The sequence below is a fragment of the Strix uralensis genome, chromosome 26, assembly GCF_047716275.1.
Source record: "Strix uralensis isolate ZFMK-TIS-50842 chromosome 26, bStrUra1, whole genome shotgun sequence".
Classification (NCBI taxonomy): Eukaryota; Metazoa; Chordata; class Aves; order Strigiformes; family Strigidae; genus Strix; species Strix uralensis.
Genome location: NC_133997.1, coordinates 6,310,456 through 6,328,434, shown reverse-complemented (window position 1 = coordinate 6,328,434; position 17,979 = coordinate 6,310,456). Strand labels below are relative to the sequence as shown.

The 17,979-nt window shown below is 43.1% G+C and overlaps 1 protein-coding gene across 5 annotated transcripts in view; it reads right to left on the bottom strand.

Moving 5' to 3' along the window:
* APLP2 (amyloid beta precursor like protein 2) overlaps nucleotides 1-9,514 on the bottom strand; it is a 47,797-nt gene extending 38,283 nt beyond the window's left edge. For all 5 annotated transcript variants that reach the window (XM_074851211.1, XM_074851212.1, XM_074851213.1 and 2 more), the window contains exon 1: nucleotides 9,373-9,514. In XM_074851211.1, coding sequence (XP_074707312.1) covers nucleotides 9,373-9,453 — 81 coding nt within the window. In that variant the 5' untranslated portion in view covers nucleotides 9,454-9,514. The remainder of the gene's footprint in view (nucleotides 1-9,372) is intronic.
* Nucleotides 9,515-17,979: the final 8,465 nt, after the last annotated feature.

Genomic DNA, 17,979 nt, shown 5'->3' with positions numbered 1-17,979 from the left:
TTGATGTTTATTTCTTTGTCTCTTAACCTGAGAAACGAAGACATTCTGAAGCAAGATGCAAACTTTTAAAATGAAGGATTAATTTATCTAGAACACCACGTATAAGATGCAGTATTACTGATTCAAACGTAGGTAAGAGACTTCAGGTCTTGTGATTAGCACAAGTTCTTGTTCACAAACTCCAATGTATCTTGTACACGCATACAACGAAAAGCACCGATAAAAACAAAAGCACAAGCACATAGCCAGACGTTGAGGGACCTAAGCAAATGACAAGCTGCGATTCAGACCATAAAGCCAGCTGCGGACAACGCAGGGATAGAGGCAGCGCAAAATATTACATTGCATCAAGCCTGCGCTCTGGCAGGCCATTCATCTCCTGCCTTTGTTATTGGTAAATTGCTTCCGAGAAAGCGGCTGTTGCCCTAAACAGAATATCCACATACTGACTAGCTTTGTTGCAGAGCAAGTATTGATGCAATTTAAACAAGACAGCATTTATCAGGAGTGATGGGGGCAGGAACACTTTATTTTTTTTTTCCTCCCTGTTTTTAAAGCCTCCAGTGAGTCTCTTCTGCTGTGACATGATGCTCTGTCCCAGGCCTAAGCTTCACACGCCCACAGGAACACCCTAAATTCATTCTGTGACCCTGCTGAGAAGTCACTTGGCCTCTTCTGTGCTCTGGCTCTTGCCCAGGTAATTCCACAGCACCACGTACATTCGTGTCCGAAGGCTGAGCTCTAACAAACCAACACGTAGCAAACACAAAATCCCAACTTTTTTGGCTGGCCACCAAGAAAAAAAAAACAACCACCCTCCACTGCTTGATGTTTCCAGTGCTGAGGCTACAAGGCTCTACTTCAAGACTGTGGAAATGAAGCAGTTACTTGAAACCCTGCAACTCAAACTACTTAGAGGCACTTAATTTTATTCCAACAGTCCAAATGGGAGCTGTGAGCATCCTGCTGCATTCCAGAGTAATAACTGGTTTCCAAGATGATGTGTACCCTCCACAATTTCTCAGTTTCCCTTTTTCCTGACAGGCAGCAACATTTACGTACGTGTGTGAGCACTGCCATACCCTACACCTGAGAATTAATCTTTGACCAAGACTGTTACACGGCATAATGTGCTTAGCTTGGATCCTGACACTGCTTCATTCTTTAAGGTTTCTAAACGTGTATGTGATCTTGCTGTGTAAAATGAAACAGACATCAAATTCCATTTCTTCAGCAAGAGCTTTGATAAATTATGCAGAGAAAGACTCACATTCAAATGCCGATATACTCACTGGGAACGCAAACCACGGGTTTGAATCAACATTTCGCATTTAATCTTTTGAGAGGAATACTCAGCAGATTAAAGCAGATCTGCCCCTCTCTATTTCAGGCCACCATTATTGTAAGACTACCAGCGTACAAAGTCAACCAGTGCTTGGTATTAGTGAATTACACTAATTCACACAGATTCTAGGACTGGTTTTGGCAAGTTGCTAGTCCCAATATGAATGGGAAAAGATTAAACATTGATAAAAACCCCTACTACTTAACTTGGGCCTGGCAACGTGTCATGCCAAGTCCAAAACCATATAGAGAATTCGGTGATTAAAAGCTTTACACTGGAGGTTACCGTACGTCTAAGCAGAGACTGGCTTCTGTTGTAAATATGCAATCTAAATCCGCTTGAAATCTAACATGAGCGCATAACGTTTCTTGTAACAGATGGTATCGGCAAGATTTTTCTTTTTGTTGCTGTCACTTCACGCGACGCGATGACATCACAACTAGTGGGATTCATCAACCCAAAATCCAAAAGGAAAGCGACAAAGCTTTTGGCAAGGAGCTGGAGCTAAAAATACTGTAAGAGCCTTTAAAGAAAAGCCCAAAGATTAAAAATGCAAATGTTTGGCTTTTGAATTAAGCATCTCAGTACTGAAGTTAGCATAGGGCAACTCCTGGAAAATACCAAGTAGATTACCAAGCTTCTGTTTCATCTTTGCAACAACATCATCAGAAGATGATTTTTGAGGCCTCCTCACTGACTATTTTAGTTCTTTGAGGTGGCAGATTAAAGAACCCAAGCGCAGCAGCTCTGTGAGAAAATGCAAGCTCCTGTTATAGTGGAGAGTTAACAGAATAATCAAACTCTCTCTAATGCAGCAATTAAAAAACCCAAAATACTGACCAACGCAACAGAACATATCAGACATTTGGAAATATAACCCATGCAGAAAATGTTTGTTGGAGGAAAAGAGAGCTAAATTATTAAGGGAACTTTCAAGGTTAAACACTACTTCTATTTAAACATGAAGTCATCAGTAAGAAGATGATAATTAGCTATTCTTAAATGGAAACTTCGCTAAGTATCAACCTACTGTTACAGTAAGGAAGAACCACGGCCCAGACATCTCTGTGTGTGCTTGTGTGTGCCTGTCTCTCTCTCTGTCCTTGACCTGAATCAAAATACACTTTTGACTGTTGTAATTTTGTTAGAGAGAAGCTTATTGTATGGAATTACTTAAATGCATCCCTGTCACTGAGCCAAAGCCTGGAATCCGAGTGCTGAAGCATAGTTAGCATCCACGCCACACCTCTGCATGATACCACGTATTAGTCACATTGACAATAGTCGAGGTGAACCATATCACTACCGATGACTCAGTGCCTTACCCCGGAGCTAAGACACACTTTATTGAGACAACCTGGAAAGAAGAGTCAGCTCCCACTTTCTGTGGTTGTTTTTGGTTTTTTTTCAGGTTGCATCTAAATTAGGCTGGTAATTCTCAAGCCCTTCATATCTGGAACTCAAAGTCATTATTTCATAATGATTCTCAGTCTCAAAACACAGAAAAGCCATCCGAGCCAAACAATTATTGATTTTGTCTCCTCTGTAAACTTCTCTGCAGCTTACACACTGCATGGAATAGCAACTCCAGAGCCCGCTTCATCAACTGAAGGGCTTGTCTAGCCACAGCAACCTGCCCTACTGCTCACCTGGGCAGGAAATCCCAGTAGTTGAAATAAATAGTGAAACTTTCAAAGGTTCAGAAGAGGAATCCCCCAGAAAGGCACCCGCAAAGATTAAACTCTGTAGCCACACACCGATCAGCAGACTTGAGAGCTAGGACTTCCCCTAAACTATTGCTAAAAGATGTTACTGCAAGGCCCAACACAGTCATCTTAAGAAAAAAATCTGCAGGGGAGAAAAAAAAAAAATCTCATTGCAGTCAGCACATCAACATCATGGCAGCCCAACAAGAGCAGCAACAGCCCTCAGAGACTGCTGAGCCAGGCTGTCCAGGAGAGATCAAGTCTTGATCTCTAAAACAGATGAAGAAATACATACGTACATGGTCAGGAACCAGGTCTGCCTGCAGCAGAAAACAGAAGACTTTCTGGACCATGCCTCATCCATCAGTTCTCTCCCTTATGAAACACAGAGAATCAGCACGTGACCTGACTTTCCACTGTCACTGATGAAAATGGAAAGTGAAATAAAACATCAAATGCCACCCAGAGCAACAACAGTTGACTCTGCACACTAGTTAAGAGTAGCTAGCACATTGCTAAAGATAGAAACCAAAACTAAGGTCTGCAACATATAAATCTGTACAATAACGTCATCATGGCTGACAGCACGAAATATGACAACAAAACGTTATAACTAAGTTTAATGCATATATAGATCGATCTCTCAAAAATAACGAATGCGTTCTTTTCCCCACTGGCTATATACAAAAAATCCACTGTAATACTTCAAAATGAAGTGCTGGTAAGCAGCTCAGCCGCATGCATTTCTGATCAGGTGGACACCTCATTACATAAAGCCAAGCAGGCTATTTTTTGCTGCTATAAAGATTAGTTTAGCACCACTTGCAGAACATCAGTATTTTGATCATTCACCTCAAGTTGGAACTTAAACTTTTATATATGCTCATAAAGATGAAATTTTGCATTTCAAACATCAACCCAATCAGACTGTGGAGCAAGCATTAGAACTTATCAACCATTTAAAAGCCACACTAGAAGACAAATTTGACTTGCATCTTCTTTCGTATGTGGATTTTCCATGTTCTCGTGTGAGGTAGTAGAGTTTAGAGAAAGCACAGTTAGAAATACATATCTAACGCCAACCAAGGAGGCAGATGGGGGTGAAGGTAGTAAATCTAGTGCTGAACAAGTTAAAAAAATTGTTATCCACATGCAAGATCTACATGCGGAGTATATCCCTGCTTACAGTTGCAGGGATTCATAAATTAAAAGTAGTGCAGATCTAAAATTAAGAAATTACTCTCAAAAAAAGAAAAGAAACCAAAACCAACCCAACCAAATGCACATTTCTGTTCATTTCCTTCCCCTATAGCAGGCAACCTGAAGTACAACCTGCCCTATTTTCACAACAGTAGTAACATGCTAAAGTTACCTTTTAGCCTACTGTATCCAAGGAGGAGCCATCAGCCCTCCCGAGCCAGAGGAAAGAAAGAAATATGTTGTTTTGGTCAAACCACGATAAAGAGAAACCTGACAATTTACTCTGCTCACATCTTCCTTCTTACTGCTTTACAATTCACACTAGTAAGCACAGAATAAATAAGTATATATATGTACATATGGAAGAGTTACTTTGAGACTTTGCACAATGTTGTCAACCCATTATTTCTCCGTGTCCCCACAAACCCGAGACTTACTGGCACCTACAGCAAAAAGCTGAGAATGAAAATACCGGAATGGAAAGTATAGAAGTAATATAGTCAAAGTGCCCTAAGGACTTCATTTAAGGTAAACAGTAAAGGTAAAACCCGTGAGAGGAGAAGCCATTTGCCCCTGACAAACTCACTGCTAGCACAGAAAGCAGAGCATGCCCATTATGGGTGTAGACAACACTTTTGGAGAAAAAAAAAAAAGGGGCAATCCTGCAAGTTCAAGTAGAGCTCCAAGTTAGAAGCCTTACTAGAATGGTTTCTGGGCCATTGCAAGTATTTGAATCATTCCAATTAAAAGCAAGCATCATCTTAAAATTAAGAACATGATTCAGAGGTGCTGACTGCATGAACTAAAAATCAATGACACTAAGTTTTACTGCACAGAAGTAGCATGAGAGCAAGCACCTGAAGGATTACATCAATTTAGAAAACTTAAGTAGTTAACAAGAAGAGTCTGAAATGTCAAGCTGCAGAAACAGAGGTAAAGGCTTTGTTGTTCTAACAAGAGATAGTTTGGGATAGTGTTTTTCTTCCATTTTCAACTGAAGAACAAGGTTATGGTTTAAGTACATTTGTAGAAGCAGATGCTACAGTCAAAATAACTTATGTTTACAATATTGAGCCCATATGCCTCCAAAAGGCACATACACAGGAAAAAAGAAAAAGCAGAATTTTTACAAGCAACATCCAGGGAGAAAACTAACTGGTATATGGAACACAGACGCTGCATTAATCCTTTCTCACACTATAAGGTGCTGAAGGAGTAGCAGTATGTAATTATAATAAAGCTCACATCCACCTAAAGCCACCTGCAGAATCGGTTTTGAGTAACTCTCCGGTGACGCGACAAACATAGTAATAAAAAAATCATTTAATCCCTGGTAGAGATATTAATGCCTAAGTAACATTTAAAAGAGAATCATAAATATTTCACATGTGAAACAAGGAGAGCTGAAGGCCTTCTCCAAAGAGCAGAGCTTACCTTCGTGTGGCATCCTACAACGCCGCAAAAATTCCAGAGCCTCTCTGCAACACCAGATGTCCATCTGATTTGCTTTATTTCCTTACACGTATCTCTGCTTCAGAGAAGCTTTTATTGAGGCTTAGAAGAGGCATTACGTATAATCCCTTTCATATGAAAGTATATTTCCTAACACTTACTGGGAAGCAAAGTTTTAGGAACTGAAAGCGAACTGAAGGCCGCACGCTCAAGACTGGAATTTTACTGAGCTGTTTCTACTCAGGACTACAACACAGAAGTGGAAATTTCCCCTAGGTGGAGTTCTTTGTTCAATGCAGCAGGCAATTAGAAGTCCCTAAGGTCTGCAGAAATGGCACAAGACTGGTATTTTTGTCAGTGAGAATTTAAGCACACAAGACAAAAATAATAACGTGAAAGGCACAGTGCTGCTGTAAAACCCTTGATTTTTTTCTCACCCCAAATCCTGGTAATTTAAAACAGGCAGGTAACAGACGTAAGCATTCAATATAGCTTTGGAAAAAGACCATTAAAATCAAACGCAACTAAAAAAAGCACTATCGGGTCTGCATCACTTCAGATTCGATTACATAAAAAGGTCAAGTGATAAAAAAGAAACTTTGCATCTTTAAAGGCCTTGAGGGCACAGCAGAAGTAGTTTATCATTGGAATACAGATCAAATTAGAATAGATTTATTTTCTTTTTCCAGTTGGCATCAGCATCCTAGCTGAAGTTCTCAGGGACTTCACAAAACACAGCAGTCACTGAATTCAGACACAATCCTAGGACACTACTACTATGGAAAGAAAAACATTAATTGCTGGGTATCAATGATTTCTCTAAGCTCTTCTATTCAAATTCATTTGGAAGAGAGATTGCCAAAGGTTATCTGCCCTCAACAGAGGATGATCTGAAAGGGAGACTGACTGTCACCAACGACAAGCCCTTGGGAACGCCCTATTCAAAGGTTCACATACCGATAATTTAAAAAAAAAAAAATAAACTGGCACTCCCCTTCCTCTGTGCAGGAAAAAAGAAAAACAATTTGTAGTCGATAAGAAGATTACTGGGTGTTCTAAGGACAGGGACTGGTAGTTAAGATAATCAAGCCAAAGAAAATCCACCTAATGGGACCATGCCAATCCAACTGAACTAATAACTGCAGACATTGCTATGCATTTTCCTGAACTCCAGTACACTTCCAAACATCCCCTTTATTATTGAAAAAAAAAAAAAATCAATCTCTCGCATATTTTTCATCACGTTACCTGACAGCATCCAGTAAGGATCACAGTATAAAACCCAAGAACAGTAACCATTTCACTCCCTAAGCTCTGCATTGAGATTCTCATTCCTGAGAAAATCTGTGGCAGCAACGGCCACTCGAGAGCTGCAGTCCCCCCCCAGACAAGACAATGGGAGAGGATGCAGCAAAAATAAGAATGAAAATGTCACAGTTGACATCTTGTGTCAGCAGATTAAGGCGGCTGTCGTGCCTTCAGCGGACGCAAATTCTGCTGCAGGAATGGCTGAACAGATTGAGGAGGCACCGAGGACGGGCTGGTGCACGAACATAACCCCACACTCGTACCGATGCGTGTCGGCGGAGACAAGGCTGCTGCAGGTTGGGAGTGACCCCAGAGCCCGTAAAACCAAGCCTATTACAGGCACTGCGATCCTCAGAAAATGAACAAGGCAGGCTCAGTTTCATTTTAATCCTTTCCAAAGGGGTCAACACCCCCATTCTCTGGGGTTGCCAGCCCCTCCGAGGGGCTGCGGTGTGACGCTGCTGCTCTCCCTGCTGTGCCAATCCCTTTGTCGCTCCCGTGACCACCGAACCCCGGGATCCGTGTCTTCAGATGGACATGAGGCTTCGGAATAAAATGACAGCTAGATTTGTTTTCCAACTTGGCATTTTGTAACACATGTCCATAAGAAGCAGCAGCTTCCAGAAGGGATGTGCATAGCAGCTGAATTTGTCTCGGATATGACAGAGGAAGTGACCTACAGCTGGAGGAGTTTCCAAACAGGTGCAAGAGATCAGATTTAACCCGGCCACCGCGGAGCAGCCAGGACAGGCCCCCACCACCAAGGCAAGGCCAAGTAACCTGATCTGGGCATTAGCCAGACTCCCTCAGAGCAGCCCTACCCAGCCTTAAGTTATCCTTTCTCCAATATAACCCCCCCCACACAAGTTTTTCCAAAAACAATTATCGCCACATTTCATGGATTTACAGAAATTTAACAGAGGGAATTGGTACAAAGTAGGTGGAATACTATTCCTCAATAGCAGCTGAATAAGCAAAAGTCATTGACTAGACAAATTTTGCACAACGCACATTAAAAATGTTGCGGAACCGTGCTTATTGCCAGTTAGTAATTACTGCCAGCTTAGGGCTTCAGATTTTTGCACCGCACCGAGGTAGATGTTCTGCTTAACCAAGCTTGTTAAGTCTTACTGTAAACTGTCAAATCAAGCCATTCACAACTAGCCACAAGCCTGTTCTTTATCCATCCTTAAATAACCCAAAATCTATACAAGACAGATGTAGCTGTTTTGCATTTCCAAACGACGCTCAGGCGTAGATTATTAAACTCTATTTATGTGCCATGTTTGAAGCTCAGAATGTACTTTTGCTCCTTGTTTTGCTGTTTCACTCTAATAGATAGGTTATAGTGTGAAGCTTTTAGATTGACAAGATCTTTTTCCTATCTATCTTGCCGTTTAGATCGCTAGATTGCACAAAGTTTTTGGTTTTAGGGATAAAGTTCGACTTTCATATATATACAAACATAATATATATTCATATGTATACACATTATATGTATGTGTGTGTATATAGATATGAGTTGTGGCACCTAAGCCATTTCTATATTAAATGAACACCCTTTACAGCTGGCCGAAGCAGCCCCTCCGAAAGATAAGGTAACAGTTCAAAGATTTATTCAAGGTCTATCAAGCAGATAGCAACCAAATGGATTCGTTTAACCGAAGCTTTTCTCAACGAAATTGCCCTCTAATACTCTCCTAAGCTTCTAGACCAATCTGAAGCTCACAGCTCTTGCTACCGTGCCAAGAATGCAGAGGTCACTTCTCGAAAAAAAAAAACCCAAACCCCCCCCAAGCATCCCAGTGAAACGAGGCCGTTAAACCATGCGATCCTTGGCCAGAGAAGAGGCCTGCGGTACCTGGCTGGAGCGCTGGCCTGAAGACAAGGAGAAAACACGAACCCATCACCGCCTACCCCTAGAAGGTCTGGCAGAAGCTGGTCAACCTCCAGGTGCTTCCACGCCAGCAGGGACACCTTGAACACGCCACTTCTCTTCCGCCTTCACAACCGCAGCCCAGCCGCGGGCTGACCCCAAGCGATAACGCAGCTCCCCCCCAGCGCTAACTCGCCGCCCGGGGTGGGGGGAAACACCCCGATAAGATGGCGAGAAAGTCCCCCCACGGCTGCGCCTGAGCCCGCTCTCCCCACAGCCTCTCCTCCACCTTCAGCCGCCGCCAGACAATGCCCGGCCCCGCCACCGGGTACCCCCCCGGGGGGAGCCCGCTCGCAGCGGCGCCGCACCCGCTGCCCCCGCCGCCTGAGGGGAAGGGCAGCGGCGTGGAGCCCGCAGCGGCGTGGAGCCCCCAACGGCCGAAACGCGGCCGTCACCCCCCCCCACCAATCCCGGCGCCGCCGCACCTCGATGTAGCCGGCGAGCGTGGCCGCGGGGCCGGCGAGCCCCAGCAGGAGCAGGAGGGGGAAGCGCAGCGCGGAGCCCATCGCCACCGTCGTCCGCCGCCGCCCAAGCGCTACTGCGGCCTCAGCGCCCCCAGCGACGGCGCGTCGGGAACCGCCTCGCCAGGCCCCGCCCCGCCCTGCCGCCCGGCCCTATGGCGGAGACGCGGGGGAGTGACGTCACGCGGCCCCCGCCTGGCGGCCAATCGCCGCGCCGCCCGGGAAGGCCGCCCCCGCCCCCGGGTGAGGAGAGGACGTCCGGAGAGCCACGCCCCTTCCCCGCTACCAGCCAATAGGAGGAGGCTCGGGGCAGGCTGGCCCGCCCCCTGGGAGCTTCCCCCCCGCCCCCCCCCCTTCGACATTCCCCGCCCCGCCGGAAAATGGCGGCCAAAGCTGAGGGCTGAGGCTATGGGGAGGCCTGGAGGGGAAACACCCCGGGGGGATTTTTTCACCCCCTTTTTATTTTTAGGCTGCTAGAGAAATTAACCGCCCACGTGAAATTGCTTGCGTCGAGGAGCCTAAAAGGCCATGGGGCGGTATGGCCATGGGCTGTATGGGGGTCTGCAGACTAAAAGCCCTCCGAGCGCCTTGCTTCTCCCTGACACAGTGCTGAGGGGGGCGTTTCCTGTGGTAATAAAAGGAAAATGAGACGGCTTTCTCATCTAAAAAGAAAACAATGAGGTTTCCCACTCTGAAAAGTGGAAATCTCTTAAAACTGGGAGTGGGAATCTCCCAATCTCTTAAAACCCACCACTGATGGTGCTACCAGCAAGCTCCAAGCCCTTCCGCAATAAAAAACAACACAGTTGTGCTTTTTTTCTTTTTTTTTTTCTTAAAATACAACTATTGAATAATAATCATAGGTTGCTTCATCCTGACACTGACACTGAGGGCAGGTGCTCATCGGGCACCACTTGTGAGAGAAGACATCACGCACACTGTCAATCTCTTTAAGCACAGCAAAGCTCCCCAAAAACTTTAATTAAACCAGGCACACATCATCATCATCATCATCATCATCACCACCTTCTCCAGTTTGTGCCCCGGTTGGTGTGAAACAGCCATGCCTCTGGTTTCTTTGAACAACCGGAGCATGGCACCGTTTTCTTTCAGTGCTGATGTTCTGCCACAGCTGGTGCCACTATTTAAAGACACATTTCTGGCTTTAAAATCAATTGCGCCAAATTTGCATTGACGCTATTTTAATTTCACCATGTTACTTATAAAAAGAATGAAAAAAAAATCTTTGTACGAAATGTCGCAGTTATAAAACATTTCCGTTCCCAACTTTCATATTCTTTAGTGTCTCTTACAAGCACTATTTTCTGAAGTGGTTGAAGGGAATATTGCTGAAATGTTGCAGATGGGGGTAAATCTGTACGATAGATCAATAAGCAGCCCAGTTTTAATTAAAACAGCTGACTGGTCCACTAGTCACTTATTATAGTCTCTTTTTTTATAGTATTTGAAAACCCCTAAATCTCTTTTACTGCAGTCCTCTGGCATATATAATTTTCTTTTCAACTTGGCCAAATTCAGTTGGAAAATGGAGTTAACAAGTTCTTTTTGAAAACGGATACATTTTAATGTAAATATTTTATTGTGCAATGTGAATACATGAGTAATTAACAGGACATTCTGAGTTAAGCTTTTCCCTTTTCTTAAAATAGGAGGCATTTTTCTTTCTTCCCAGGCCAAAATGTACAAGCTCTTTATAAATCTCTGGATAGGGGCTTTCATTTGAGGTTGAATTTATATAGCATTTAAAGTGCTATATAAATTAATATACTTTTATTACTTAATATTTACACAGTGCTTGGTGAGAATTAATGGTTGCAAGCCCTCTGAGCTAACGCATTTTGAGGATGATGAAACAGCTGCAAAAAAAGAAGGGCTTGTTAATTTGGGGTACGTGAAGACCTGATTTTTGGGGCACAGCAGAAACTGAAGTAATTGGCTGCAGGTTACTGAGCACCACTTGCATTCCAGTCACAAACATTTTAAGTACAGCGGCATGCAAAGTACAAGGGCCCTCACGAGAGTCTGAATTTCCACAGCCACGTGGTGCCAGTGTCAGAGGTCAGAGCACAGCACAACCAGAATACACCTACCCCTCTGCCTCATCCTGTGCAGACAAAATACTTCATGGGAGGACACTGTTAACACAAAAGAAAGCAGCATTCCCACACGCAAGCATGGCACACCAGAGACTTGATTCATTTTGGGAGTATTTTTACTGAGACAGCCCTGATTACAACAGTGTTACCCTCATTTTTCCAAAAAGCCATTTCAATCTGGTTACTTTTGGGGAAATCTCACAGATAAGCACGAGGTACAACCTCAGCTGTATTCTCACCTCCAGTAACATAGCCCTGCTCCTAGTACTACACTGCAGACACCCAGCGTGTAAGAGCTGAAGTCCTGCCACGAGGCTGCCACACAGTGTATTCCGCTTCAAAAGCGAGACAGTCAGTGCTCAGTTCACTACCTAAGAAACAAGCAGCAAGAAGTTCTAGAATAACAGATTCCCCTTCATATAGAGATCAGTCCTCCCCAGGCACAAAAGTCCCCAGAAAGAACAGTTCTAAGCTATCGGATCTTGTTCTTTCCTTGATGGTCATTGAGAGCTTTATGTGCAATTAATTCATATGACTGTTGGGTGGAGGGAGGAAGGGAGATTGAGAAAGAGTCTCCAGCAAAACGTAAACGTGATGCTATAGCAGCTGAAAAAAACCCAAAGACTTTCAGCAGGGAAAGGCTTTGGAAGTGGCTGCCCTCAGATGAGTCCTAGTCACCGTCGGAACAGCAGGTTACGCTACTGCAGGTATGTTGACACTCGCAATGGTCGTGGTAGATATATTCCAGATGAGATCTGGTACTTATCTGTTGCCTGTGACAACAGTACCACTTTGAATGAAGGCTGCAAGGCTGCGGCATTCCCTAGAACACCTTTCCTGTTGTTAACCCTGTTAGGTAGGTGGCAGCTTACATTTCTTTCCAAGAATCCCATTTTATATGCTTGCTTCCAAGGCTTTTCGTGCCCTTTTCCCAGCACATCTGTGCTAACGAAGCGCTGAGAATCTCATCCTCACACCTTTGGCTGCTACTGTTTATTCTGTAAAATATGTTTCAAGTGAACATCTCTGCCCATTATCACTTGCAAGACCACAACTATGTAAACAAGAACATATTTATGCAAAAAAGTGCCCTGAAAGGGCGACATTAAACTCTGGATAAAAAGGGCAAACGAGTCAAGCAAGGAATGTGTCTGGTACCATTAAAATCACTGGGAGCAGCAACTTTAGCAAACCGATGTGCTGAGATCCTGCCAGTACCTGGAGAATGAGTTCACAGGAGTGAGAAAGTCTTTGAATATTCTCACCATTCTCTTAAAATCCACAAATTAAAGCAAAAAATTGATCTAGCCTGTGAACGGTAACGTTATGCAGCTCTCAATCAAAAACCTTGATTGAAGCTTTAAATGGTGGATCACATCATTCGTACTAGCTCTACGTAATAGATACGTGCAAGTTAGAGGTTGCAGAGGTAGAGCTGAGTCACCCTTGGTCTTAGGAGGTAGAATACAAACTGAATTTAGAAAATGACTACAGCATGTGGTGGGCTTGAGTAAAGAGAACACTGTAAGTGCCTTTGGGAAATAATACTTCTTCAAACCCCATAAATAACGTTAGAAAGCTGCCAACCTGCTATGGAATTGGAGATCTATATTTGGCTACAAAATTTCTCTGTGGAAGTCAAGGGTTCCTGCAGATTTGCAACTCAGTCTTCCACCTGTAACTCAAAAGGACAACACATTGCAGACAAGGTGTAGAAAGTCCAGCAGCAATGAGATGAAGGAAACCACTGAAGAAACTGGGCTTAAGATAGAAGGTCTACACAGAGGATGAAGGTGTTCCATAGAAAGAGGGTAACAAAAAAGATGCAGCGACCTTCTAGGCCTTGAAAGATAATGCAAGGCAGACAGAAGTTTAAAAAAAAAAAAAAAAAGCAAGCTGATTTCTATGGGAATGCAATGAAGTTTAGAAGAGTGAAAGGATGGAGAATAAGAACAGATGCGCTGAAGTGGAGTCATACCTTAAAAACAGGGATAAAAAGAGAAATTGCAGGCATGAGGAAAACCAGCACAGGAATCTGTGAAAAGGAGACGACACAGTAAATAGTGCTGGACAACAAGCTCTTCTGTTTCTGCTTGAAGACATCTTTAAAAGGGCTTGGCAGGGAAGGTAGGAAAAGTCTACCCTTTATTGAATCCTTATTTCTTGATGGCCATTTTTCTACTGCTCTGTTCTGTGCCTGAAACAGTGCCATTAATCTGGCTTTCATGCAGGTATTCTGAGATTTTTCTGGGGGCAGATTTAAACAGCAGTTTGTGCTATGTTAATCTCAACCAGCACAATCCTGGCCTACAGCATGTAACAAACTGCTAAGGGAACAATCATAACATTAATACTCTCCCATAACTGCAAACTTGAAAATAAGCCCTTCTTTTAGGTTTAGAAATATTACTGCTTTGCTGAAGCACATCAGCACAGAAAAGGTGGCAATGCATTGGAAAATGAAAAATACATCAATCGAGGATGCTTAAGGCTAGCACAAGCGCGTGGCTGCTAAAGGAAGCCGCTGCTCCTTCAATACTCTGCATATGAATCTTAGCATCTGGAAAATGTGCTAAGTCTGTGATCTCCTCTCATTTTCTAGATGGAGGGCAAAACCAATGATCGCGGTGAATTTAACTGGACAATTTGTTTTTCTGAAGAGGAAGATTACCCAAGATAAAAGCAGTGTCTGAAACACACAAGCAATCCTTTTTTGGAGTAGATTTGCACATCTGTAGGATTCACTATCCAGGAAAGGAAATTACCTCTGATATATAATTCAATAGAGTAATGAGCCCGCACTCAGATTTAGGATCCCAAATGCAAAAATAGAAGAGAGCCTAACCACCTTTTGAGCTAACGATCAGCTTTCAGAACATACAAACTGGGTATTTATGCTGTTCATTTTCTCTCTCCAGATGGATCTGAGGCTTTGGGCACTGGCAGGATCTCAAAGCAGAATAATGCCTGATGCTTCTTCAAAGAGCTGTAGCAAATGCTTACACCTGACACATGGAACTCAAAAGGCAGCGGGGTCTAGAGGTCTATAAATGAAGGCATAGTCAAGACACTGGAGGGGAGAGAGGAAGGAGAGGCTGCACTGCAGAAAACATTTAGTGAACACTCACCCTCTTGCATCGTAATATCTTCCTTCAGTGGGCTGAAGGCGTCCTGTCATCTTTGTCTCTTCTAGTCCACCTGGGAAGACAGAAATGTCGTTTAGTCTCTGAAGATGGCAGGATCAGTCATTCACATATCAAGGCAACCAAACCATTCCAACTTAAATAAGCTGAGTGGTGCAGTTTGTGGCAGAGAAGCCATATGAGAGCTTAAAGAGAAAAAAAAAACCCTACAATTAAAAAGAATCCACCAACAACTAAGCATATTTTCCACAGATATTGGCTCATTATGATGCTGAGATTTCTCCTGTTGTTCTTGGACAACGTTTCTTTCCTCTCCCCTCCTCTGCTTGCTGGTCTCAGTCAGTCTCATTGCAATGGTGTGAAAGGTTGTTCATTTTGTAGAGGTCTTACAGGAAAGGCGAAAATTCAAATATGTTATAATTAGCTGCAGTTCCACATAACTCAGTATTATTGCAGCTTTTATACTGGATCTGAATTTGTCCCACGAACGCCTGTGTCAAATATTACAGTAGAATGGTTAATGATGTCACACATAATGGAAGGATTAAGCCTTGATGCAGGAGAGTTGCTCTAGAGAAACAATTTTAACTTCTTTCCACTCATAATTTATTTTTGTCCTGTACTGTAAAAGAAACCTGAAATTTAAAATAAAAATGGCTTGTGTTACTGGCAAGCAACAGAAGAGATCTGATTCATGACTGAATTCTTCATTCAGTATTCATTGGCGGATTAAAAGCCAAATCATCTTAACAAATGGCATGGCAATGAACAACATCAAATCTAAAAACCTCAGGACTTGTCCTGCTGAATAAACGTAGAATCATTTGCAGCAGCTTTGAAGATAAGTGCAATTCAACAACAAAAAATCTACCCCTCCCTCCACAATCAGGTCTGATTCAGTGCCTGTTACATCAGGCACCATGGAATAACCTGTGTTAACAAGCTCTTCTACGGCACACTGAAGTCGCCTTTTATTCCCGCCCCCCATCACTTGTTTGTGCAGTTACTCAGTTTGCAGGGAACGGGGTGTGTTAGGAAGTAACTTATGACACAGGAACAGACAATAAGGAATTTTAAAATGTCCAGGAGACATGTCATGTCCGATAGCGCAATGCTTTCTTACTGGGAACTGCTGTTTTCCATCAGTTGCGTGATACTTTTAAGTGCTTATTCTTCTGGTGCACTTAAAAGCAAAATAACTCCACCAAAAATTCCCTCCTTACTCACTTTAATTTGATACCAGCATAGACATCTACAGGTTGCATGATTCTATTTAAACAAACATTACGGTACATTTCCTGTTACAATCATCATTAGAAGCTTCACGGCTCCCAACCACCCAGTCATTCTTCTTATGTCAACACACAGGAATATTTATTTTAGTTTCGTGAAATGTGCACCCTGGAGACAAGGGAGTTGTGCCCCAGGTACCGCAGGGAGCCGCGGCTTTGCCCTCCTGTGCCTGTCACTGGACCACACTTCGGGAAGGAGCTGGAGGGTCTCATGCTGATGAGCAGCCTAGGCTTCAACTGAGAGTTACGGGGAAAAACAGTGGGATTTTGGAATTCCCAGGCACAGGGATTCATATTTGCGGACCTCGCTCTGCAACTTTTTTTTAAAATGCCCCAGATATAGGCAGTGCTCTCTAGTACCACTTATTTATAAACTCATTTAAGAGTGGCTTCATATTCTACACTGGGTTTTTTATAAGCTTTGAAAAGTACAGCTCTTTGGAGGGCCACAAGAAAATAAGGAGCAGTACTTTTGCAGCTTTCAAGCTCCTACGACAGCGAGAAGTTAGAATATAGGTTCTCTTGGCAATAAGAAATAAAGAACTACACGTATTTGAAGTCTGTTTCAGTTGAATAAAGGCATACAGCAAGACAGGGCTGAAAGGAACTGGGACATCTGCGTAGAAGATGAATCCCAATGTCTCCAAGGGAAGGAGTGGACCGCCTACAACTCTCACCCCTAAACCCATGGCCCGAGGGGGAGAACAGCCCCCTCGATTCCTCCCCTGAATCACATTTTCTCAGAAGATGAGTCAGCCCCCCGCGAGATCTTTGTTTTAACAAAAACCATGTTGCTTCTCCTGTAACTTTCCAATCACCATTTCCCACGTCTTGCAAAGGGCTGAATTAAAAGTTGCTGGTTTTGTTTTACAAGTTCTTTCACTATGAATTCCCCTCGCTCACGGGAAGAGAGAGTGGCCTGTGCTCTAGCTGTCCCAGTTTGCCCAAGGTTGAAGGTCCTTTTTTCGCACCCCAACACTAAGGGCATTTTGCCCCACAGTAATGAAAACACCAGTTCGCAGGAGAGCTTCACACCGATACCAGCCTGTTCTGCATTTTATGAAGCAGATTACAAGGCTTCTTCCAAGTCTAGGCTTTCCTGCCCTGTCTCAGTCATTTGGTTGACTCCCTAAGGTCTCTACCGAGATGTAGCTCATTGGCTAAGTTATATAAAAGGAGTCTTAAGTGGAGCACTCTATTGAGGCTTGAGTTTTCCCTTTAAAATGCAAATGGATGGTAGTTAATTCCCTTTTGGGATTTAAGAGCTGAATTTAAAATGGGAAATGATGATACAAAAATATACTTCAGAAAGCATTGCAGTATGAGTAATGAAACAGTCGCCACATGAATACAGATTCTTCTGGTCAGCCAGACATCTTCATTTATCTGCATTTTAATCGTTTCCCTCAAAACTGCTTTTGGCTAAATTTTTCCTCGACATATTACCTGGTGCAGTCTCAGTGGACTACAACGAGGGCAAAATTTGACCACGTTTTCTATTTTTTAAAATCTCATATATCAGCACAGTTAAATGTATCAATATTCTCTCAGGTATTATAAATATCTCCCTCTTTTCTGTTAAAAAAGTCTAACGAGACCTTCTCTATAATTCCTGAAAATATAGCTGGATGACAGACCTGTTTGCCAGCTCCTTTGTTAACTGGAAAGGGTAAAAAGCTATCCAAAAAAGTGTCTACTTAGCAAAGATGTTAAATCAATACTTAAAGGAATATCTTCCATCTCACTTTCTTTTTCATAACTACCAGTTTACTTCTAAGAGGGAAAAAAATAATCACGCATAATTATGTCCTTAGCTCAATTTATGCATAAATACATCCATATACATGTGTGTACACAGACACACCCCTGCAAGCTTACACGGACCTGGGGGATGCTAAGTACTCCAACCTGCATTTAAAATTCAGAGCGCTCCACTCCGTGCATGATCAGGCCTTAAGTAACTCAACTGGATGCCTTGTATTTGTTCCATCTTCTGAAAAATATACCTTTACATAATCC